We start from the raw sequence: 26247 nt of genomic DNA on the forward strand, positions 1-26247 counted from the left end.
AAGGGGGGCTGCCCGAAGCCGGTAGCGCTGGCTCGGGGAGCTCGGCTCTTAAAGTCTGAGAGGGGAGGAGCAGAGCAGCTCAGCTGGAGCCTGGGAAGGGAAGTGCCGGGCAGGTGGCTTGGGGTCCGGAGGCAAGGGGGGCTGCCCGAAGCCGGTAGCGCTGGCTCGGGCAGCTCGGCTCTGAAAGTCTGAGAGGGGAGGAGCGGAGCAGAGCAGCCGCGGGAGAGGAAGTGCCCGGCCAGCATTTTCCCGGACATGTTTGGCTTTTCGGCAATTCCCCCCGGACGGGGGTTTGATTGCCGAAAAGCCGGACATGTCCGGGAAAAACCGGACGTATGGTAACCCTACATTCACCCCTGCTATCAGGAACTCAAGTATTCATCTTGATTCTGAGCTGCTCTCCTCCCCACTCCCCACTTCCCCCCCACTTATTAGGCCTGTCAGGCTGCCAGTTGTTACTTTCTAAACACATTCTGATAACTTCTTTGCTGAAATTCCACTGTCACAACTCTCCAAACTTTGTTTTGTCTGAAATGTAGCAGCTCGTCTTCTCCCACCTACTCAGTGGTAAGAACCCATTACCCTCATACTCAGAAACTTTCACCAATTCACTCTTCATTTCAAATTTTAGTACACACTCTGCCTCCTAGTCACTGTGATCTTATTCCGAATATGTACTATCAGATTATATCTCTTTCCATTGCCTGTCCCATTCCTTCTGTTCACTCAGTGTCAGATTTCTGTCTGCCCTCTTTTTACATTGCACAACACATCCCTCTCCCACATTTTCTAGTATAGATTCCCTATGCCTAATTGACCACCACTCTGCAAATTCCAATTCAAGACTCATCTCTCTCCCTGGCCTATGACTTCTAGACTTCCCTCTAATAAAACAATCTAATCCTATTCCCTACGCCTTAGTTTCATTTCCCCATGCTCATTTGTTCTCCCTGAAAATCTAAAATGTGGCACTCAGCCATTGGCCTTTGTATGCTCCTTCACCTTAGCACTACAATAACTATGAATACTACCTGTATAAAATATTGTACGTTCATACGTCACGTGTATTACAGACTGTAATTCACTATGAAGCATTGTGATGTTTTGTATGAAAGATGCTATACAAAAATTGCTTACATAATATATTAGATCTATAAGAAAAGTCTAATGTGCATTTTAAATTTTTTCTTTATCATGCACAATCTACTGGGTAAATAGAATGTATTTTTAAAATTAGCTGAATACTTACAAAATACACTAATATAGTTTTAAAATTATTTGAAAAGGGGAGTATCTATATCGCTGGATCACTCATGTCTGGGTCAAAAGGTCAGTAGCTCAAATTCTACTGCAGGATTTCATAGAATCACAGAAGTTAGAAATGAGAAAGGCTTATTAGATCATTCAGTCCATTTCATTGCCAGCATGGGATTGCTTCCTACAGAATATTTTTCTAGTGTTTTGTCCAACCTAGTTTTAAAGTCCCAAGCAATGGGATTTAACAACTTCCTTTGAGACGTGATTCCATAGATTAATACATCTCAGTGGCAGATTTTTTTCCTGATCTTCAGCTGAATTTTTCTCTATTATTTTCAGTCCCCGACTCTTAACTGTACTTTTGTCTATCACAGATGCATAGCCCCTGATAATTTTTGTTGCCCTCTCTAAACTCCATTGAGGTGATTTGTGGTCATATACAATGCACAGCAATACCTACCTGCATCCTGCACAATTAGACCTTTAGATTAGACATTAAACTGAGGTACCTTATGATTATTCAGGTGAAATTTAAAGACTGTTCTAAAGGAATAGGGGATAACCTAGCTAATACTCTCTTTCAGTAAAATATACTCTGTGTAAGTCTGTTTATGAACTATTTGCTAAGTGTATAATGGCTAACTCTAGTTGTCTATACAATCATTGCCCCACAGGTATCTAATTTATTGCTTTCAAAAGTGCTATGGTGTGTCTTGTATATAAAAGGTGCTATATACAGCAACATTGCATTCTACTTTTACCTAATTCAGCTAGTAAATTAATTAACAGGAAAATGGATGCCAGGTTAAAAGAAGAAATGCTGGTTTAGTTACTGCTGCTATGGTATGTTTAGCATTGACACTGTTACCACATATACACCTTTCAGCTCCCTTAGTTAAAAAAATCCTGCACAGTCCTTTTACAAATCAGAAACAAAGAGCAACAGTCGGGGACTCTCTTATTTTTAGACAATAAAATAAGACAATAAAAACCCAGCTGAAATTAAGATTTTGTTCAAACATTTTTTAAAAAAATAATTTTTAAAAATACATTTTTTTTAAAATCAGACATTTCAGAGGGACTAGTGTTACAAAAACACTAACATCTTCCCAGTGGGAATATATTTGCACATAGCTAATATGTTTCTCCATGGTTAACTGCTTGTTTACAAAGAATGCTTTGTGGAGCAGGGAATGTGAAAAATAAGATGACCTGACTCTCTCCTCCACAAAAGGCATAAACCAGGCTGAGGTCGGTGTGCAGACTCGGCTGTATTGCTGCTAACTGAATATACTGGCCTGAGTATCAGCCAATGAGAAGGCTTGAAAGCATATTTCCATAATGATGATTGGCTGCCGGACTCCAGGCTCACTTCAGCCTTTAAAGGAAAGAAAAAGAGGAGCTTTGCTGAGAAGACAGGCAACACAACGTTCTGTTGCTTGTTAAATATTCTCTGATTGTACCAATTCATCTTCTTAAAAGCTGTTTTGGGGAAAAAAAGGAAACATTTGTTCTCAAGAAATAGGTTTCAAACAGCCAAAGGGTTTCACAAAATAGCCTATAATTCTTTTTGCTAAAAATAGATTTTTGCTGGTAAATTTGCTTAGCAAATTTGATGCATATGCCTGGCCTCTTAAATAGAGTGAGGTTTTCTTCAAGATTCATAACAGTCTACAATTGCTTTAATTAGAAAAGGTTGTGCTATTTCAGACAAACATCACTAGTTTATTGGCCTCGTGCGGGTCTTTTAAAATGTGCAGGAATACAAAATTGTAATTCAATTGGGAGAGCAGGCAGAAATTAATGAAGGTGGAAAAGTCTCTGACTCTTCATTCATACAGAGGGCGTTAGATTCTTTTAGGATGAAGGACATTTTCCCCTTCAGAAAGGAGTTGTTTTGAGCAATCTTTCTGCAACCACTCATCATGTGAGAGTGCTGAAGATACTGCAACCCTGGCAATGGGCTCGGTGTAATTGTTCCTTTCGAAAAAGCTTCTTAAATAATCAGTCTATAAACGACACAAACCATGTAGTTATACGTATTTCTCTCCCCCCCCCCCCCGTTATATGAACTGCGGGGTAAGGTGACGCTATTTCATCTACATAATGTCTGCTTCAGTTGCACAAACATCTGTTCAATAGACCGTCCTTTTAAAAATGTAGAATGGTTGACTAATTCAGATAAAGCAGTGGGCACATTTTTGCAATCTTTCCCAGTGACCATTCCTTGGCTACCTAACAGACCAGCCATTCAGAAGCAATTTTCTTCAGCCTGAAATTATGTGCTGACGGTAGCAGATCACTTCCCATAATAACCCTTCCCCCACCCAATGCTAAATACAATCTGTCTCCTACTCACTGTAATAATAACGTGCAAATGACTGTAATTTTGCAGACAAGAAACAGCCCAAAGTGAAACGTGTCTAAACAGAGGTCGATTTTGAAAAATCAGAGCTATTACCTAAATCTGTAAAACACATATTGTAAAAAACCCAGCAACAATGATCTGCGTTAAGTAGTGTGGGGGGAGGGGGAAGTAGCCTCGATGTTGCTGATTTTAAAAGCTTCACTAGCACAAAGTTAAATCATTAAAATAAAGTTTCATTCCTCACTCTATTTCACAACCATGCCACAGTATCCACACAGTTATGATGTGCATAGCAATTTATAGGACCTATAAGGTAGGAGTAGCTGTGTATTCTTCAGTGTTTATACTGATTTGCATTGCACTGCTTCTACTTCTTGGAAGTAGGCTTTTTGCAAGCACTTACTTTGTTGGCACAGTGTTGCGTATCGTGAGATTGCCTGTGTGGGAGGGCTGACTAAAAAGAAGAGTCCACACAGCAAACCCTGCGTACATAACAACCATGCTCAAGAATCCCGCTTCTCACCCCCAAGAAGTATTCTCAACTGATTCTTTGACATTGTCCTTAAATGCCTTTTCCTACTTACAGTGTACACAAACTGGTATTTTTAAAAACAATTTAAAATGTTTAATGCCATCAAGGGCCTTGCTGGCAATTACCTTATCTGCGCAAATTAGACCTGTCTCTATCGGCACCAAAAGGCGATGTTTTAAAAGAAAGGGCAGGGGAGCATACCTCGTTCCTTCCATGCAGTTTTAAGTGTTGCTATCCAAACAACATATGGCGTAATGTGTACTCTTTACTCCCAACAAATTTCAGTATAGCTGGGGAAAGGAGAACAGGAGAAACGACCCATTATTGTAGTTTACGGTCATTAAAATATATAGTTTTCATTACATTTAAAGACGATCTCATTTATATGATACATTAGCAATAATTCAGACGTGTTGTGATTCACTATGCGGCCAGAGGGGAAAGACGTATGCACTCGCCACAGCGAAGAATGGAAAATGTTGTTTATTGCAGCATCAACTCCAGTTTGGCTTTAAAGAACAGACAGAGGCTGTCTAGTGTTTTGGTAAGACAACTAAATCAGAAGTGATTTTTATTCAACCAAATGTTTCTTTAACTGTTACTTCTGATATGAGCAGGTTCTAAAATGTTTACTCATCCGAAAATACTCTATTAAACATCCTTTTGATGTTAAGTGTCGACCATATAAGCACTAATGCACATAATTTGCTCAGTTGGCCAAAGTCCAAAAGCGTATCTTGTCACATTGTCATTTGTATGCAGTTTTACAAATGTCGTGCTTTAACTTCTTCCCGGAAACTATGATTTGGACAAAATTTTCAATTAGCTATTCAACAGAAAAGTCCAATATTGATTTTCAGAGTGAGATACTTTACACACGCAAATACACACACAGAGGATTTGAAATGAGACATAAATGAAAAATAAAAGCGCACAGTTAGCCAGACTCCATGGTAGTTAATAGACTTTAATATTAAATTACCCATACAAACTATTATTTTCATGCTAGACCCCATGAACCTCATGATATGGGACCGCAGAGACACATTATCTGGGTTATCAGCCTTTCGTCCTATAGTTAATTCAATTCTCGACAAGATATTCATGTTTGTTGGGTCCCTTCAATGTAGAAATTGTTCTGTACAGAGTGGGTGGGGGAGGGGCTATGCCTGGCAAGCCGATCAATTTAAGCAGCATAAGGAACGTACTCAAGTTTTTTTAATAAATTCAAATACATTTTAAAGCACATTTGGATCTAAGCCTAAACAAAAGAACTGATTAAGATTTTTTTCTCTTTTTTGACGCAAGACAAAGCCGGCTAGAAAAGATTTGTGTTACTGATTCTTGTGAAAGGGTGTTGTTCACGTGGTAGTTATATGGTCGCTTGCATTCACAGTTCAGTGCTTGCAGCAGTAAATCAGGAAACTAGAAACAAAAGGGTTACGTGTTTTTTCAACAACAGAGAAACCGCACTGTCTCCTGTAAGTCATATTGTAAAAATGAACATGAAATAAACTCTGAGGAAGGGACCGAACACGCTGCAGTACCTTGAGTGTCTCTCTAACGCAGGGGTGGGTGAGGGGGAGGAATGGAATCCAGTTCTGTTCTTTGCTGAGCCTCCCCTTCTTAAGACATTGTTTGCTTTTCTCCTTCACTAAACATGAAAATGATCGCACTCATGTAACAGCCTCTCTCTCTCGGTTTCGTGTCAAACTCTTACAATTTTGAATGAGGGGGCATTTAAAAACGGAGTGAGATTTTAATTTGCCTCTTTGAAACAGAAAAATCATCCATCATTGCTTTCAAAACTGCCTTGAAATTAAATTAAAAAGAAAATGAGGAAATCCTCCTCCCACTGTGTGAGGCTTGGCTGGGCTGCTCGCCTCCCTATTTGGTTGTCTTGACATAAAATGTTATATAGGATAATGCTGTAATTGAAATGGGAAACATGATTTGTATCTTGCTGCAGCAGGAGGCTGCCTGCTGTAGCACTAAATGTAGTTTGAGGATTGCAAAATACAAGGCTTCTATGTATGTATGCGTGTGTGTTTCTCCCTTTCACCCCCTTCGGAAGCCGAGAGGAGCAGCTAGCCAATCAGAGAGCCCGGTTTCATAAAAGCTGGTCTTTGATTGGGCAGATGGGAAAGGGCATTGGGAACAAAGAAAAGTCCCTTTCAGGTACAGAGTCTGTGCTTGCTTCACACTCTCCCTTCTCCAGTTCTGATTTCTGCTGCTCACTATTGCAGTAAAGCCAGCTTGTTGTGGTGTGTGTGTGTGTGTGTGTATATATGTGTGTAGGGGGATTTTTATTTTTTTAATTTTGTTTTAAAAAGGAAGGTTCATGAAATCTGGTGCTCTTTTCTTCCAAACACAATAAATCTGTTGAAGAAATTAGATTTTTTTTCCAAAAATAAAAAGCGGCTGCAACAAAAACACACTCAATGCAGTTAGAAGGAAAAGGTCAACTCGATCCAATACAGATCGTAAGTACGGTTGCGTGGTGTGTCTATAGCACGTAGAGGGGATTTTTTTCATGCAGAGGGGAGTATTATGAGTTTTGTGCATTGAAATAAGGAACTAGTTATTTGTGTTTTAAACCAACAAACAAAAAACCACGAGTAGGCTGAGTTATCTAAGGGATATGAAGGTGAGGGTGAAAGCATTGTAGCCTCTCACACAAATCATACTTGACGGTGCACTCGGCTGGGGGAGGGGGGCGTTTTTACCTTTTGGGGGTTTTTTAAACTAACCAAGAGGGGAAAATCAAAGTGACACAACTACAGGCCAGCCAGCATATTTTTTCTCTCTCTCCACCCAATCGCCCTAAAAATGAGCAAACAACTTGTTAATAGGACCTTAGGGGTACAAAAATAGCTTAGTGGAGCAGGAGGGTTTTTTTTTTTTTGCTTCTGTCACATGTTAATACCAATAATGTAATGCTAAATTAGGGGATAGTGACGCCCATATGTTGTGGTGCAGCGACCGTTTCTTCCCCCTCCCTCCTCCCCCCCCCCCCCCCCCCCCCCCCCCCCAGCCAGCCATCCATCCATCCCCCAAACAGAATCTACCGTGGGTTTAGAATGGAGACTAACTTGGAAGCTATCAAATGTTTAGTTATGTTTTATATACGAAGACATTAAAACCTTGAAATAACCTCCCCATCCCGTGTCTCTAAACTACTACAAATTGCAGATAACTCGAGGAAAGGTTTTTATAAGGTGTTTCTCTAAAACATATGCTTTGCCATGGTGTTCAGTACATTTCACTCATTCCTAACTTCAGAGACCCAGTTCGCAGAGAGAAATGTTTCACATTCATAACTTGTAGCTGTGCCAGCAGCAGAAGGGGGAGGGAGAGAAACAGACCTTAAGTTTTTTTTCCTAAAGACCAGATCAGTATTTTCTTGATACGCTTGTCACCCATTTTTGTTCTCACGACAACCAATTGAGCCCTTGATCGTCACGTGATGAGAAAGGCTTGAACTGTAACAAAATCGCTCCTTTTAGATGGTTGGTTGTTGGTAACTCGCCCATCCCCCCTCCTGTCCTAACATTTCCAGCAAACCAACTCTCCTTTCCAATCCATCAACAATTCATTACAGCTTTTAGCTTCCAAACGCCAGCTAATTAAAAATACTAAGCCAAGCTCCGAGACAATCTGACTTAAAGGCAAAAAGGGGATGAAGGCATTAGGGGTAATAAATAAAAAGACGATGCAACGTTTGCTGAAACAATAAGGAAAAAAATCTGTCCTGCAAAAAACAAAAGTCTATTTTATCTTTTTGGTCTCTAATTACTGAATTACTTGCAACATGACTGATTAGCCTCCCTCCCTCCCCCCGTAGTTTAGATGCTATTTTCTTACAACATACAAAAGAAAAAGGGGGAAAAATCCCCAGATCATACCCTTGGGAAGATTTACTTAATTTTAAAACACACTCTTTCCTCCACTCCCACGAAATGTTCTGATAACTGGATTATCAGAACACTGATTTCCCCCTCCCTCTTCTCCGCCCCCCCTTTCCCTCCTCATCCTCCCCCCCTTCCTTTTCCCCCTTAAGTTAGTTCAAGAAATCAGATCTGTCAGGACCGGCGAAAAAAATGCCACTTCCCGACTAACAGGCGGAATCCAGCCCAGATTTTCAGTCCTTTCTTCTTTTTTTCCTTCCTCCCTTTCACTAATTTATCCCGATGTTAGCACATTCTGTCTTGTAACAACCGGACGCCTGTAGGTTTGTTTCATGGGATCATTACTTACTGATCAGGATGGCTCTGAAGTCTGGAGTTGAAGACGGAATGTGAAGTTGGAAAACATTTTAAAATTATTATTATTATTACATCTCGGTGCTCGTTAAGAAAAAAAAAAAAAACAAAAAACCCTGGTCCTTGATGCTCCTGTTTTGAATGTGAAATATTATCTTCCAGCTTGTAAAGTTGAGGAACAACATTTTTAAGAAAGGAGGAAAACCAACACAAATAAAGGACTCCTGATCCGTGTGCCAAAATGGGGGGAGATATATTTTTGAGCGATTATACTGGCTGAGATGTTATTTGTTTTCTACTTCTTGATCACTTTGCTCTTTAAGTAAAATGAGGCACACAGTTGTTGCTGAGTCGAATGGGAACAGCATTTTGATTTGCTGGCTTAATTAAAAATGATAAAGGATTAAAGGTAAGCAATATGCCTATATATGTATAAATATTGAGAAAGTCAACTGTAAAAGGAATAGATCCCTTTAAAAATTGTTTTAACTAAGCTTTGTCAAACACACACTCATTTGCGGTCATTGAGGCCACCTTGGTGCAGATCACTTAAAGTGTATGTCTTAATCAGTTTCCTGTACAGTCAGTAATACCATATTTAACAGACTGAGCAATTGTGTAACCTAGGAGTGCATTAAAACTGCTTTTAGAATTATCTTGGGTATATTTTAAAAAGAAAAGACACTTTTTACCCATGGAGTTGGATATTTCTTAAGTAAATGCACCATTTAAAGTATAGGTTGTTGATTTTTAATGGAAACTATCCTGTGTTCATGAAAAACAGGCTTCATGCTCCCCCCCCCAAAGGTTAAGTAAAATTGGGGTAAAAGATAGTATAGAAAAGTCACAAAACTTCAAGGGTCTGGTTTAAAGCCACAAAATCCAAGGAATGCAGTGAGGAGTGAAGCTGTGTCCTTCCTTTCTCGCTTTTGTGTCTAAGTGGTGGTCCAGGAGCTTATATTACACATGTGCTCCAACAGCTAGTCACCAGCCCTAACTCTGTATGTCCCTGACTTTGTGGATTTAAATCATGTTGTTAGGGTGGGGTTTTGGGGGGGGGGGGATACATGACTTTTTAAGAGTGATCATGGATGTTGGGGTACAACTAGATTCAAGCTGTTCACTATGGGGTTTTTTTGGGGGGGGATACATGACTTTTTAAGAGTGATCATGGATGTTGGGGTACAACTAGATTCAAACTGTTCACTATAAAATAATCACAAGCAATTGCCTCCTATTTAACAACTTTTAAAACAAAATAAAACGTGGAAATAGTGAATGATCTTGCTCCCTCTCTCTTTTGCCCCCTATATTAATCGTATTATATTCTGGTAATATCCAGACAAGAAATATTCCACTTTTCCCCTCCTCACAGGAAAAGGTGGACCTGGACTTCAGGGTATAAACCTAGACATACCAGGGGGAGGAAGATAAGAAGAGTTAAATAAATAATAATTTAAAAAGAAAAGCCCAACGGAGATAAACGAATGTCCCCTCATCTCCAAAGGAAAGTTCATCGGATTTTTATTCTAGAGATTTCATCTTCAGGATGTCAGTGAACACTTCCACTGCATGCAAAGGTGTGGATCCAAACGCGGTTGATACTTATGACAGTGGCGATGATTGGGAAATCGGGGTTGGAAATTTAATAATCGATTTGGACGCCGATTTGGAGAAGGACAGACAGAAATTTGAGATGAATAATTCCACCAATACCACCACCAGCAGCAGCAGCACCAGCTCCAAGGATTGTGGGGGTCTGGCTTCCAGTGGGGCTAATGCTACCTCAGCCTTAGCTGATGGCCTAAAATTTGCTTCTGTTCAGCCCCCTGCCCCCCAGGGGAATTCCTCTCACAAAGAGACTAGCAAATCAAAAGTGAAAAGGAGTAAAACTTCTAAGGATGCTAATAAATCTCTGCCTTCTGCTGCCTTGTATGGGATTCCTGAGATCAGCAGTGCTGGCAAGAGGCAGGAAGTCCAAGGGCGCCCTGGAGAGGCAACTGGCATGAATTCAGCACTGGGTCAAAGTGTGAGCAGCAACCCAAACGGCAATAATAACAACACCAGCAACAACAACCCTATTGCCTCTTGCGGGAAAAACAAAGAGGAGAAACCAGGTAAAACCCAGGGCAGCAGAGGCTCCAAGCGGGATAAGGATGCGGGGAAATCCAGGAAGGACAAGCAGCATGACCTGCAGCAGGGCCACCCCAACGGTGGGGGTGGTAGCAGCCAAGCTCCCTCTGGGCACCTGTATGGCTTCGGGGCCAAGGGAGGCGGTGGTGGGAGCAACAGCCCCTTCCACTGCGCCTCCTCCACGGTGGGGGAGGTGAGCAAAAGCACCCCGGATTCAGGGTTAATGGGGAACACTATTTTGGTAAAGAAGGAAGAGGAGGAGGAGGAGAACCACAGGCGAATCAAGAAATTGAAAACAGAAAAGGTAGGACAAGCTCTTCTTCCCCCAGCTATCTCCCCCCTGTGTTTATTACAAACTTCCCGCAGCGGTGTTCCTAGCTCGTGTTATGCGTTTGTGATATACATATAAACTGTGTGTACAAACCCCACTCCCGGACAGAAATTGCTACGTTGGAGCCTTATTTTCGTCTTGTCTTTAATTTCTCTCTCCCCCCCCCCCACTATCTCCCAAATGTGGCCAAACGTGTGTTTTGTGTTGTCGTGTCTCCTCCTTTGTTTATTTTAAAGGAGAATTCCAAGTGACCCACCCTGATGGGGCTGTTATTAGTGTAACATTCCGAAGTGATGTTTGCAACCCCCGAGGACACGTGTTTGCAGACCGGAGGCTTGTTTGTGTGGCTCAGACCTAGATGCCTGGGTTTTGTTTACTATCCTTTTTATTGTGCACTCTAGTATAAAAGCGGATGTTCCTTCTGCCAAGGTGGAAGGAAATTCACATCCTTTCTCCCCACCCTTCTCTTTAGATTGAGACAGGGAGGAGAGATGTCTCCGCAGATACTTTGGCTCTTGCCTCTTCCATCCACTCTAGTCTGGGGTCTTTTTGGTATTGGGGGGGCTCTTGTGTTTACAGCAGCCAAGAGGCCTCGGAAGCTGGCGTGGGGAATGGGGAGCACTGAGCCAGAAGACACTCAGTGCCTGTAATAATCGGCCTGGAGGAAGGGAGTTGGGGGAGGGGAGTTCACCTTGTACTGTGATATATGTACAAAATATCTTTCTCTCATATGTGGGGGAACAGTTTTCTCCTGTCAGGGCAGTCTTTCTTATCTGAGCCCTATAGGTTCTTGGCTGTGAACTTCTTGTTTGCTGAGTGGTTGAAATGTGTGAAAGAAATCAAGTGGTGTGTGTGTGTGTTTTCCTCCCCTTCCTTTCTGTTAATGCATAAAGGATGCTCTCTCTCAGAATCAATGGCCTTGTATTGTTAGGGGAGGGTGGGGAGAGAGCTGGTTTTCTTGGCTATTGTTATTGCTCGTTCAGGCAGGTTCTAGTGTCTGCAGCAATTGTTCTATCCAGAGGGCAGAAGGTTTCTTCTCTAGGATCTAGGGGGCTATTGTTAGCCCATAATTAAGAGTCAAATGAATTCTACAGGTTGGGTTAAACAAAGACACCTTCTCAAAGACACCTCCCCTCTCCAAAAAAAACCTTAAGGGTATTAGCTTGTGGTATGATTTTCTGGAATTGGTCTTAAATTACCTGCCTTTACAACTTCCCTGACTGACTTCTAAGTGATGGGAAAACTTTCTGGCTAGTATTAAGTATACAGAATTGTTTACCAGAGTCCAGATGGATTGAAGTCCTTGGGAAAATTTATGCTATTTACAATGCATTATAAGCCTCTTTTTGTGTGTCATTGCTGATGTTTAAGATTGTGTAATGCGTCAACAAACTCTTGGGCTATTGATAGGATTAGATTTTGGGGGTTGTGACATTAAATATGTTAAGAAAATGTAAAGATAGATAATTCAAATTGACCTCTAGATATATTATCCTAAAAGTGAAAAAATACCTACAAATGTGAAATTCAAATTTGCTCCTCATACAAGACTCTTGAATCTGTTTGTTTGACTTTTCTAAATACAGATGAGAGAAAGTAGCTTGCTTTAATTAATTGACAGGTGTAAATTTGCACTCTGATTCACTCTGTTCACTCTGAAAGGTGTGCTAAAATCCCATGGTCTTTTTACTAATTTAGTACATACAGTAGGCATTTACTTTTGTTACCAGTAGTCTTCAAATTGCAGTTCTCTAATCTGCTTTAACTATCTAGATAAATTGCCCTAATCCAGTCTTCACAATGGTTGTGGTTAAAGAGTCAGAGCCATTTGATTGGATTCAGTGGCTGCCTGGAATGTGGGAGGTACTGCCCTTTTGCAACCCCCTTAGCCTTTTAATCTTTCAGCCAAATGTTCACATTCAACAATTTTGTTTAGCTGGCAATCTGAACATTTCAGTATCTCAAAGGCTTGCTGTCATGGCAACAGAGATTAGAGAGTAGTGTGGTTTCTCAGTTTTTGTGTTCTTTTCACTCTAGTCTCACAGGAAATTGTATGAAGAATGAATTCATATACATGCAAGTAATCTTCAGTCAGTGTAATGTAAATGGGATAATAGATAAATTAAGAACAAACATGTTAGGAGTAGTTTTGAGCCAAAGGTACACCTTATTTTCCAGCTCTTGGCTTTATAGAATTCTCGGAGCTTGCAATTCCACTAACACCCACTGCTGTTGGCACACAGTGACTTTAATATAGGCTTCACACGTTAGAGTCCTGCAGTGCTGGCCATTGTCTATCACGCTGGTGTGCTGGCTTACTGTTTTAAACAACATCCCTTAGTGTTTCACTCCAGAGAGCAATTTCTTTAAAGAACGTCTCCTACTTGGCATCTGAAAATAGAACTCACTGCAGACATTGGTTGCAATTTTAGATCCAGCCTGTAATGCTATCAATGAACCTTCAGTTTTAAAAAAGACTTGCAAATCATTCAAGAGAATTTTTTTAAGGATTTAAGATTGAATCTTTTTTTCTGCTTTGGCTATACACACGTGTATCTATAGATGTGACATGCCCAAAAAGCACCATTGTGACCGTAGATAACTTATAATTTTCAAGCCTGGCTGTTAAAATCAATTTCCAGTTTTTTTAATTTTTATGAATGAGTTGTCTTGTAAATTTGAATAATGTCTTGTCAGTTACAAATTAGTTAATGCCCACAAAGAAACTCAGGTTTTAAATTTGTATAGTGTTGGAGGATATTTTATTGTGTTTGTTTACTCTTTGTTAAAAGCTTGGAGCAGATTCCCAAGAGTTGCAGTCACTGTTTAATTTTCACAGTATGCTCAAATGTCTATTTTTGGTCTGTTTATTCTGTTCCCTTACTGCAGAAAGTCATGTAAAACATGATAAATTGGATTTCACGAAGTCTAATTAAATCAATGACTGTGTTCTGCTGGCTCTTTTATGCAGAAACCACAAGTATGTTGTAAAAGTCGCCACTCCCCTAATATGTGGATAAAGTCAAAGTATGCTATAATTCTAAGATGTTTGAGCTATATTCATGAAGCCCATTTTGTGGTTAAGCCACCAGTGACATGTCTGAATAGGTAGATTTGACAGGTAGGCTAACCACTCTTAAGATTTTTGGTGTTAAAACCTGCCCCTTTCTCCACCCTTTAATTTTTTTTAAGCACAATTATTCCGTAAATGTTGGTCAACATGTACTCTTCACCCATATTACACTTTTGTAATTTTAATTGCTCTTACACTGAGAAATGTTCAGATTATCAGTAGTATTATGTCCTAGATTTTGTTTATTGTGTGTGTGGGCTCACAACAGACCCTAAAACATGGGAATACTAAGCATGGATTATGAAAACCTTCTGTTTGTTTAGGGAGGGGGGAAGAAATACAGAAAGTCTACAGCAACATTTTAGCTGTCTTCCATCTTTAAAATTAATAAATCTGGTAATATTCCAGAATGGAATTTACTTCTCCTGTATTGGTTTATTGGCTTTCATTAAGACGGTATTTCACATCTGAACGTTGTCTTCAGTGAATTAACCCACATGTGACTGGTATCATTTATTTTATTCTTCTCGTATAGCTGTTGGTTTTACACTTAATCAGGGAATTCTATGCACATTTTATAAGTGCTTGTAAATTGCTGAAGAACATGTTCTGATTAATGAGTTTATAGAGATATGCTTTCCATATATTTTGCGCCTTACAAACACACTACTTCTTGGGTGTAGTCTATTCACTGTGAAATAAAAGGGCAGAAAGGTCACTTGCTGTAATTAAAGAACAAAGTTCATTGTTGTTTGATAGCAAACTGTTTTGAAAGCTACATAAGGGATTTAGCTGTTAAAATCATTGATGACTATGGGTGTCTAACAATAAGCACAGCTCAAGGTTCTAATGTGCTGTAGTGCTGTCTAGTAGTGTGACAGTGCTTTCTAAACTGGGTGAAGAGGTGTTGCCCTTTGGCTGAGGAAAGCTTTCTGTGTGAACTTGCTGACCTCTGAGAATATGTATGACCCGCTTTGCTATTGAATTCCTGTGCAAGGCTAAAGTAGCATTAGAACAATTGAAGGTGGTCTAGAATGTTTATATCACAAAATATTGAAGGTGATGAGGTTATTCTGAACTACAGGCAAATTATATTTCACTTAGGACATCAGTAATTTTACAATTTTAATAACTTCATAAATACCCATTAAAAAGGAAAGGATTGATTGTCCAGATGTCATGAGGTTAAGCATGTTCTCCACGTTAAATGGTTTTGCTGCAAGATTGTTTTAATTAGAGTTATATAAAGACTTTGTTTTTCCAAAGTAGCATTTTATAGTCCAATAAATGAAATGTATGTTAAAAGTGCTAAGCAAAATTCTCCCGTAACCACAGAGGTGTTCAATAACCAGAGTCAAGTAACATGGAAAGTACCATCTGTTCCTAGTTTTCAACATAAAGACAAGAATTGAATAGCTGAGATTTACTCATATTTTGACTCTTGCTTTTTAAAAATTATTTTAAAAAGTTCACCTGGAACTTTATAGAAACTTTCTGAATTGCAATAATACAAGCAAGACTGCGAAAACACATGTTCGTACGTATATTTTAACCAGTTCCACCTTTATTTAAAGACATTTCCAGAAGTTCAGTCACTGAAGAATTTAGTATACTGAATCAGCTCCCGCAGGCAAACACAATGATGGCCATTTTTTCAAAGATCTTATTGTTTAGCTAGAACCTGAATTATTCTATCAATTTTCTCCAATGAGGGAAAAATCCTTCAGAACGGTAAATTTAGTAAGCTCCTATAAGTTACCTAATTGTATGTGATAAAACCATTAACTAAAAATTTCCATGCAGAGACTTTGCTGTTCAAATAAGTGTCCTAAAATTGTTGATAGCTGGATTTTTTTTTTTTAAAGATACCTTTAAGTTCTGAACTGTTAGTCTGCAGCCAAGAATCTTATTGCCTATGAGCCCCAGATAAAACCTCATCCGGCTTTTGTTTGAGGTCTTTTATTGAAGCTAATGACTGGTCTTGTGCCGCCCTGAGATAAATGACATTATCTCTGAGTGGGCTGACAGGAAACAGACATGTTAATGGTGAAGCTGCGGGGAGGATCTGCTATAGTTCTGACAAAAGAGTAAAGCATGGACCCCTGGTTGTGATCATTAACACATAATGCATTCCTGCTTTTCCTATGAGGGCCATGATAATTGGAAAGTATTTTATCAACAAGCACTTAAATCATAAATCTGAAACTCCTAGTTTCTTTGCATGCTAAAACTAGTGTGTTTTTTTGTTAAGAAATGTGTGATCTAGTTTTTAAAAGATGCCAGCTCTAGGCTGTATAATATTGACATCTATATGAGAATCTGTGGCCTGCTTTCCATTAATTGAACATGTCTTTTGGATGTTAAGCATTATGTTCTGCATTTGGACTGTGTTATCCTTGTGATTTGTATTTGTAAAAGTAGATATGAGGCCAAATGCTGCTGCTTTTATTCAGGCAAAAAGTTATATTGACTTCAGTGGGAGCAGGATTTATTCTGTGTTTTGTAAAACATATATATTTATTAGGTTGGTATAAACTGCATTTCTCTATGAAAAAGGAAAAGACTTGAAAGGTGTTTATGGGGTGATGGAACTTAATAGTACCTGTTAGAAAGCTGCGAGCTTGATGTCACTCAAGAATGGATAGGTCTGCTCCTTATCTCTAGGAGCAGGCCTCTTGCTCACCACTTCCATTGAGAAGGTAAGTGTGTTCTGTGAAGCAAAGACAAATCTATTCTATTTGAAAGTTTACAGTGCCTGGCTGGTTCTAATGCATCTCCTGTGCACTTCCAACTTGCTTCAGTTTCTGAGACCAAAAAGAGAGCATGCTGCAGGTTGGCAGGTCACAGAACATATACTATACTTATTTAAATTGTTACACAGAAATCTCAGTCATTTGGAGATCGAGTTGAGAGATGAAGTATGCACTGTGCTCCAGGAGCACTCCGCAAAATACTATGAGAAGTAGAGGTGGGAAATCAGAAGACACAAGCCATCGTTTTTCTGGTGCCCATGCTTGAGCAAGGATGGAAGTGATCCAAATATAGTGCTCTATCATAGGGTTACCATCCGTCTGTATTTCCCCGGACATGTCCGGCTTTTGAGTCTCTAAATAGCCGTCCGGGAGGAATTGCTAACAAGGTTAAAATGTCCTGGGTTTTTTTCTCCCTCGCCTCCCTCCCTCCCTTCCATGCAGAGTGCGGCTGTTGATTGGGTGGCTGGGCCGATTGACCCACTCCCATTGGCCTCCAGCAGCCAGAGCCCTCCCCTGCTCCCCCCTCCCTCTGTCTGCAGCCCTGTGTAACACACAAACCGACCCACCGGGCAGCGTGTTTTGCAAACACGTGGAGCCAGAGTGGTAAGGGGAGTCCGGGGGGGGGGGCAGTCAGGGAGCGGGGGAGTGTTGGATGGGTCCCCAGCCTCCACCTGCCACCCCCCCTCCACGCGTCTGTCCCCCCCCCATGGGTGCCCACTCCCTGCCTCTCCCTTGTCTGTTTGTACTGCCAGAGCCAGCAGCAACTGCTGTCTGCTGCCCCCGGGTCCTAGTGCCCCCATCCACTAATGGGAAGACAGGCTGCCCTTACCCTGCCCTTCCACCCTAGCCTTGAGCCTCTCCAATGCCCCAAAACCCTCAGCCCCAGCCCTCATCCCCCCCACATCCTAATCCTCTGCTCCATCCCTGAGCCCCCTCCTGCATCATGAACCCCTCATCCTCAGACCCACAGCCCTCACCCCTGCATCCCCTCCTATCCCCAAACTGCCTCCCAAACCCCCTCCCCCTTCCCACACACCCTCTCCTGCCCTCAAACTCCCTCCCAAAGCCTGCACCCCTCCCTTTGCACCGCCTCCCACCCCCAAACTCCATCCCAGAGCCTGCACCCCTCACCCCCTCCTGCACACCCACCCCCTGCCCCAGCCCGGAGCCTGCATCCAGCACCCAAACTCTATCCCAGAACCTGCACCCTGCACCCCTCCTGCACCCTAATCCCCAGCCCAGGACCTGCACCCCAGACCTCCTCCCCCTACGCAACCCCCCTCCCAGAGCCTTAGGCAGGTGGGGGGGCGGGTTCTGGGCACCACCAAAATTTCTACAACCCTGCCACCCATGCGAGTGGATAAGGGTCGGGGCAGTCAGGGGACAGGTAGGGTCCTTATTTCCCTTGAAGCCGCTGAGGCTATGAATATAAGTAGGGACTACATGTCTGAGTAAAAGTTGCAGGAATTGACCCAGGAAGGGTTACATCAGAAGGTTAGAGTGAATACTATAAAGAAATATGGAGATAAAAGGCTGCAAATATGAAATTAGGCGGAGTGCAGCTAAAAATATGCGTATTGTGTAAGTAATGCCTAGATACACTGTGCATGTACGTTCTTTGTAACTCAAGCCCTAACTGTATATAATTTTTCATCTTGCATACTGTGTTTGGCATGGTGTTACTGGTGCATGTGGCATCTAAGCATGCACTATACTGATGCTTATCAGACCTTACTCAAGATTCCTACCAGACTCTGACCCAACCCATCAAGGCTCACACGTGGACAAATGATTGGTTTGAGCAAAACAACATGCAGGAGTTAGACAAAGTGGGGGAGGAAATATCTTTTATTGGACCAAGCACTGTTGGTGAGGGAGACAAGCTTTCGAGTTTAAACAGAGCTCTTCTTCAGGTCCTGGGACCGACACAACAACTCTGTATACATGCAGGAGTTTCCACCATCCCACGGGCAGGCTAGATTTCTTTCACAGCTATTTAGGCAGCTGCATACTGGCCCTCTAAATAAAGTTATTGAATAATCTCTATTGCTCTGTTTTACTCCCTTGCATAGCTCAAGCAGTAGGCAATAATGCATCTTCCTTACTTGTTCCATGGTAGTCAATTGGTCTCCATGAGTATAATCAAGTTTTTGTAGTACTTCAGATTATCTCTTGCCCTCTAGCTGGGATAATTCCTGTTGGACAAAGTCTGCAGAGAGATTTATCAAATGGGAGTGTCAGGTTATTCTGTACTTAATCCATTAAGCACAATACAAGCTTTACACAATACTTATATAATGTCATAACATACAGTTATGCTAGCCAGAATCCTCAACACGTCACTACATTTCTATGAAGGGTTGGTGAGTTTGTCCAGGTTCTTATTTGTGCCTTTTCCCCTTGAATTAGAAACATCAGGCCAGATCGTTAGATAGTGTAGCTCTATTGATTCCCTTACACCAGTTGAGGATTCGGCCTATTTATGGTCAAAATCTCAGGTCAGCATTGTTATATTTATTTGTTAAGGTTTTTAAATAATAAGCATAATTTAGCAATTGTATTTATACACAGATAGGAAAAACAGAGAATATTTCTGTATAGCTGAGGATTGCAAACTCGTGTTTGTTTCCTCTTCATTACTTTTAGAGGATTATCTGAATACACAGTATAAATGACTGTTTAGAATTTAGAAATGACTACTTTTGGTTTTTATTACAGAAGCCATAGTTCCTTTTTTCAGGGCTTGTCAAACTTCTAAGCCATTTTCACTACATTGAAAAATACATTTAGAACAAAATAGTTGATAAATGTGTCCTATTGGTAGTTTCAGAACATGCCAGTGTAAATCTTCATCTGAAGCATTCAAATTTTAAATCAGATGTATTCTTCAATCTTACCTATGAAAAATCAGCAGTTGAGTGCAAGCAATGAATTGCTACTTGAACTATAAAGACTAGCCTAGAACTGCTCTGTGCTATAGCCGAGGTTGCACTAATCACTCTGTTGCAAAAAGAACAGGAGTGCTTGTGGCACCTTAGAGACTAACAAATTTATTAGAGCATAAGCTTTCGTGGGCTACAACCCACTTCTTCGGATGCATATGCATATGCACTCTGTTGCAGTTTCTCTTTAATTCAGACTAAATGGTCTTGGCAATTGGAACAAAGCATTTACACTTGAAAGAAAGGTTGTAAAACTATTCAGAGTGGCGTGACTGACAATTGAGTTGTTTGTATTTTTTTTTTTTTAATTTTGTTTTTGTAGAAAAAAGTCAAGAGGGGAGATTGGCACTTTTCTCCTGTGGCTGTTGAATTTTGATTAAAATACCTTTGGGAATAGATCAGTTAATTTATGGACGCATGTGGTGAATTGTGATGTCTGTCTTGCTTGGATTTACACTTCAGGCTGCACAGTCTTGGTGTCTGTGTCCCTTATAAGTGCTAAAATCCTGGGTCAACACTGTGATTAAAAATACATTATGCTTTAGTGTGAGAGAAGTTTAATAATATTAGTATTCTTATTTAATCTAGGTAGGCAAATACTACTAAACCTGAAAAGAAAGATGTCACTTTTTCCAGCATTTTGCATACACAATGTCTTCAGAGACTCTACAAACCAAAGCTAGTGTCCATTTAAATTTGAGGTTATTTTTCCTAGTAAATTTTAAAAACAAATAAAGCAATGCTTTAGGTGAATTTTGAATCCTTTACAAGAAATCCTTTCTGACTCATGGATACAGACAGTTGTGTGGAAAAAATAATTATTGCAAACAATGAAATTGTTCTTGATTTTTTTCATTTAACTTTTTTCTAATTTTTATGTCATCTCAGTCTGAATATTATTCACAGGAACTATCCCTGCTTAACAACTGCGCTTTCTGCCTCCTGGGAACCTTCACAGTCAACTAGTAACATAAGAAATATGTGCCCACAGGGACATTTTAAGTATATTCCAATCACACCATGTGAATGCAGCTTTTACAGTTAAAAGAACAGATGAAAATATACAGTATTGATTATATTTTGTATTTTGATTAGTAATTTTAAAAAGCTGATGTTCAGGTTGTGGTATTGTCTCATTATGTTAACCAGGAAGTAGATGGCATTGTGCCACAGAAGTATAATTTTACTTAAAGGAACTTTAAAGATTTTGATGTGTTTTCTTTTCCTCTTATTTCCCTGATGGCTTCTTTTTTATTGAAAGGTAACTTGAGGAGAGCTGGTAGCAATTTTATTGCCTTCCCATGACAGTTTGAAATAATAGCTTGGGCTTTGGTTGCCAGTCAACTTTCTACTAGTTAGCTTGATTCTGGTTTTTATCATGTGGCAATGGAATATAAAACGTATATGTTTGTAGTTGGTTCTAAGAAACTGGCTCTTTTTTTATGCTTCAATTAGCAACAGAAGACTAAGCTCCAATTGGTCACACTTTTGTAAACTCCTAGAAGTCACCTTCTTTCATCCTTTTGATTAAAGAAAGCTCCCAAGTTTAGGATCAGTTTCCCAGGAAAGCTTGACGCACATCTGGCCTCTTTAGCCGTTCACACTATACAGTTTAATTTTGCACACTGTTAGTCTTTCACATTAGCCATTGACTTAATTCAGAGGTTTTGTTTAAGTTCTTTCCTATCCAAAAGCACAATCCACTCAAAAACTACCTTCAGTGATATTTCAGCTATGCTATAATGACCTATGCTAGAAAATGTTCTGAGTCTGTCAGAGCAGTACTACGATAGGTGTTTGCTAAATAAACTTAGATTTTATAGTTTTTTGCTGTTTCTTCCACCTCAACCATTTGGAAGAGTCAAAAGCAACTTGTAACCTCCTTTCACGCAGTGTAGAGGGCCAGACCAAATTATTTTTGGATTTCCTGTCAACTCCTTGGCTGATTTTTATGGATGGCTCATGTTAAAAGCAACAATAATGTTTGAATTGGAAGGGTTTGGTCTTTGGGTTTTTATTCTTCATGGAGAACTGTTTATTTGTGTGTGGTTTGCCACAGTACATGGATAATACTATCAAATCTGGGCTTTATTATAAGCTTATAACTGTAGAGCATCAGCAGTAGTTGTGTGTTTCTGGGTTTCATGTCTTTGTCTGTTTTTCTTTTTGGGGGAGGGAAACGAAATTAGATCTATATCTTAGCAACAAAGAGTGAAAATTAGATACACAAATCAGAAATTGACCCCTTTTCTCAACGGGAGTCAGTGGTGATGTTGGAAGTTTTACATAAGATTGGCCAAATATCTAAGAAGTTGTTAGTTTATTTTTTTCCCTGAAGATATATGAAAGATACACCTGGAGTATATTTGAGTATTAATTTACTAATTCTCCCTTGATCGAATGTTATGTGATGTACACATGAAGATTAAATTGTGCTGAGATCTGGACTTTGAGAAAAATTATTTCATTTCGGTCATAATTTGAACATAACATATATGTTATTGCTTCACATCATCAATTACTATAGAAAAAGAAATTCAGATTCCCTACTCTTTTAGCTGGTATGAAGGTATAATTTGATATAACTAGGATAACATTGCTTGTTGCTGTTAAAAAATAAAACAAAATATAAAAACATGCTATTGTTTAAAAGAAATATAGCAACTAAGCTTTTCAGAATCCAGCTACTTTTGGCCAGTTGTGTACACTTACATTCTTTGTCCAAATCCTTCATCAGCCTTTCCCATGATGCTTCAGCAGATGCCAGACACTGAAGTAGAAGGCAGGCAGCTGTTTCCATTACACCATTGCTATACTATCCACCATAATTGGTGTATTTCTTTTTTTTTCTTCCCCTCTATTCCCCTCACTTTTAAATACATTTTTCCCCACTGACATTTGGGAACTCTGATTTATCTGTCCCCAGGTTATCTTGTCATTGCTAGTATTTTTTTGAAAAAAATCTGCTCTTATTTTTTTCCATGAAGAGCCTGATTCTGCAACTCTTGATCATGTTGAGTCCGCAATCCTTACTCACGTTGAGTAGCAGTTTCCGGCATTAGTTGTCCCTGGGATTACTGGCATTAGTAAATACTACTCAACATGCATATAAATTGCAGAATAGGACCTTAAGTTAATAATTTGATTTATGTCTCTGACAACTGTTGTGTGATTTTTACATTGTCTGAATATATACTTTGCACTCTTACATTTTCCTTTTCTACCCACTCCACTGAAAATAATAGTTTCATAGCTCTATGCTGTTATTGCTGAGATATGACTGAGAGAACTGCATGCAGTACAGTGAAGCACATTCATTTTCATCTAGTACCCGTTTATTGCCTTGAGCACTGTAAATCTGTCAGCTCTTCACGATGCTTTCACCTCTTTCTTCATTTGCTCCAGCTTCTAGTTTGACAATGTTCCCCTGAGGCAGAATTCTAATCTGCTTCCAATTAGTTGCAAAATGTGACTGAAATTTCCACATTATGACTGCTGTTTTACTTGCACGCACACATCTAGAAACAAATTAATGCTCTTGAATATTTATTTTTTGAGCCCTTGGATTTACTTTCGGAGGTAAAGTTGCCAACTGTTTTCAAGTGACTTGCAAGGTTTACGTTTTTCCTCAAACTCTAATATTTTGCATAGATTTAAAGATGCCCTCTGAATTTTTTAAAAAACCTACCCATAAACCTTCCCAGCTTTCTGAGATTATTGAAAATGTAGTACATATGGAGAAGATATAAAAAGAAATTGCTCTAGTTTTATCTCCTCATTTATAATTATCTTGCCAATTCAAAATATAAGAATTCGGATCCTGTGGGGGATCAACACCACAGAAATCTTTTTTCTGCTGATTTAAGATATTGTGCAGGAAAAAGAAAATGCTTATTTTCTACTCTTCTTCCATCTGTCAACTAAGAGTAATTATTTGATTGGTGGAGGAAGAGTCTTAGATTCATCTTATTTCCTGGTGTTGGCAAGATTAGAATAGATATGGCTAATTAAAATGTGAGTATGTTCCTTTTAAATGTATATTGTAATGGATTAGACGTGATCCTGCAAACTTTTCTGACAGCAGTACTTATGCTCATGTGAGTAGTTCAGTTAGGACTACTACCATTATAATAGGACCACTTGAATGAGTAGGAAATAATGCCATAAAGACTTACAGAACTAGACCTTAATTTGTGTGGCATTTGGGATTGGGGGAAACACAGGAACCTAAAACTCTAGAGGACCTGAACGTGCAGACCTTGTTTAGGCAAAACTCCCATTGACATTCCCACCATATTGCATTTACACCTCACTGTATTATATCTCTAGTAGCATATCTGGAGAAATGCTGTGTATTTAACTCAAGTATACCGGTAGCTAAATTTATAGGTGCAAATCTTTAGTAGAGCTTAGCACTCTACAGCTTGGCAGATTGATGTCAGCAGCTGTAATAGACTTTAAATAGGCTTGCAGAATTTCACTGAAAGTAAATTGCCGAAGTTGATATTGCTAAGTACCTGTCATTTCTAAATGAGATTTGAACCTGTAAATTTAGCTATTGGTACACTATCAACAATTCTATTATTTATGGACAGGAAAATGTAAAAAATAATTACATTTCATTAGCTACCTTATGCTTATGTAGTAGCATATAACCGTCACACTCTCTTTTCTGTCCGTTCATATAAACATGAATGTAGATACACACATATATGCAATATCTTTGGGCTCATGCAAAATCTTTGGAGAACTGATTTTCATTCACCAGGAAATGGTTAAAATAGAGGCAAAGGAAGATGACCTTGATATTACTCAGTTTCTCTTGGATCATAAAGCTCTGATATGAGCCTCCTGATATAAAGATTGGAAACCTAACATAATTTTTTTTTATTTTGTTTACTCCAGTAACCTCCAATGATGCACATCACCTTTTTATGAGGAAACAATATTTACACACGTGAAATGCTCAGCAACGTTTTTTTCTAAAATGAAACATCAAAAGCCTCTGAGCTTCAATACTAATTCCAGGATGAATTGCATTTACTATGATTTGTCAGTTGTTAAGAAGAAAGTGCACAGACAATTAAAATTCAAGTGGAATGCATGTATTTACAATATACAATAACTGACTTAAACAAATCCAAAGTGAATAATCAGGGCCAGCACATTTCAAAATATTATTAATTTTGCAGGCAAAAGCCACGGTGCTTCTGAGAAGCATTAAATGCTTTTGTTGATGGCTTATAGTTTTATAAACTCTAAATGAGCTTATTGCCTTTTAACCATCATGAGCACTAAATAACAGAAGAACCTATGAACCTCCACATTGGACAGCAGCCAAGCAGCCACAGAAAGGAAAAAGAAATGAATGGTTTAATTGTAGAGCAAATCATTTGTTTACAGATTAAGACCTATTTGGTAGCCAAATCCTATGGACAAGGAGGTGAAAGAATGAGACACTGAGGTACAGGAAATGAATGTCTGGCTTTATATTTTGTGACCATGATCTGCTATTTTTACCCCCTCCTAAACTAGAAAAGGCAAGGAAAAAATGAATTGTTTAATGGTGAGGACTGCTGAGCAAAGTGCACATATTTAAAAACAACAAAAGGGTGGGGGAAGGGAAGTGTCGGTATGCCTTTGCAGTCTGACAGGAACCTGACAACTCCAGCTACTTCCAGCTAAGGGGCACCAGTTGTTGGCAAGAAGAGCTTGCCTCTTTTGTTTGCCTGAATTTAAAAGGGGGGGGGGGGGAGAGAGAGAGAGAGAGAGAGAAATGCCTTTGCTAATCTGAACAAACATAATACATTCTCTTTAACCTGTCTGCCTGAAATGCAGTTTGGCCTGCTCACAGAAGCTTTAAAAAAAAAAAAAAAAAAAAAAATTGTGTAAATGGGTCTTTGTTTCAATATCGTAATTCATTAGTGGCCAGCGCTAGTGGTCAGAAAGGCCTGTGGTTATTGCTTTATTGCTATACATTTTTTAAAAAAAAGACCAGTTGACTGGTGGCTTGTGAATTTCAGGATATCATTTTCATGACTCATTGGTTTAAAGATCAAAAGCAAGAAAGCATTATAACAAAAGTGGTATTAACCTCTATATTAAAGATTGCTTAATGTTTCCATTCTAAACACCTGTTTTTTCAGTTACAAAACTTTCACCTTTTGAGCTGAAATTTTCCTGGTGGTTTAAAGATGATTTTCTCCCTCCTCAGCACCACCACCATGGATACATTCAGCAAAAAAATGAGTTAGCTACTTTTGAGTATGAAGAGAGTGGATTAGAAAAAAAGATCCCTTCCGCTTTTTTAAAGCATCCTTTTTTTAAAACAGCCCTAGTGATAAATCAGCTCAGTAGGCTAGCCCTTATTGAAAAATATCAGAGTGTTTCAATGAAAATTGTTCTGATTTGACTGACTTATGAGCCTTTTGAAAAACACACTTTGGGCATGTGTAGAGTAGGTGGTATGAATGTTTTTAGCAACATTCAGAATGAAGGGAAGCAGTGTTGCACATGTGAGCATGGCTAATTTAGCTGCATAATGAAACTTTTACTAAAGGTGTGTAGTTAATACCTCTTTCATTAAGAGTTTTATA

At 39.5% G+C, this 26247-nt stretch overlaps 1 protein-coding gene across 5 annotated transcripts in view; it reads left to right on the plus strand.

Annotated features, from left to right (window-relative positions):
* The first annotated feature begins 6383 nt into the window (after positions 1–6383).
* ZNF608 (zinc finger protein 608) overlaps positions 6384–26247 on the plus strand; it is a 109145-nt gene continuing 89281 nt past the window's right edge. For 2 of the 5 annotated variants that reach the window (XM_029911713.1, XM_024193379.2), the window contains exons 1-3: positions 6384–6640; positions 8582–8828; positions 9795–10856. In XM_029911713.1, the coding sequence (XP_029767573.1) occupies positions 9969–10856 (888 nt within the window). In that variant the 5' untranslated portion in view covers positions 6384–6640; positions 8582–8828; positions 9795–9968. Of the gene's footprint in view, positions 6641–8534; positions 8829–9794; positions 10857–26247 lie in introns of those variants that run through there. The other 3 variants (XM_024193378.2, XM_024193377.2, XM_024193380.2) reach the window with 3 other exon arrangements.

The sequence above is a fragment of the Terrapene carolina genome, unplaced genomic scaffold (assembly GCF_002925995.2).
Source record: "Terrapene carolina triunguis isolate 2854851 unplaced genomic scaffold, T_m_triunguis-2.0 Scaffold113, whole genome shotgun sequence".
Lineage (NCBI taxonomy): Eukaryota > Metazoa > Chordata > Testudines > Emydidae > Terrapene > Terrapene triunguis.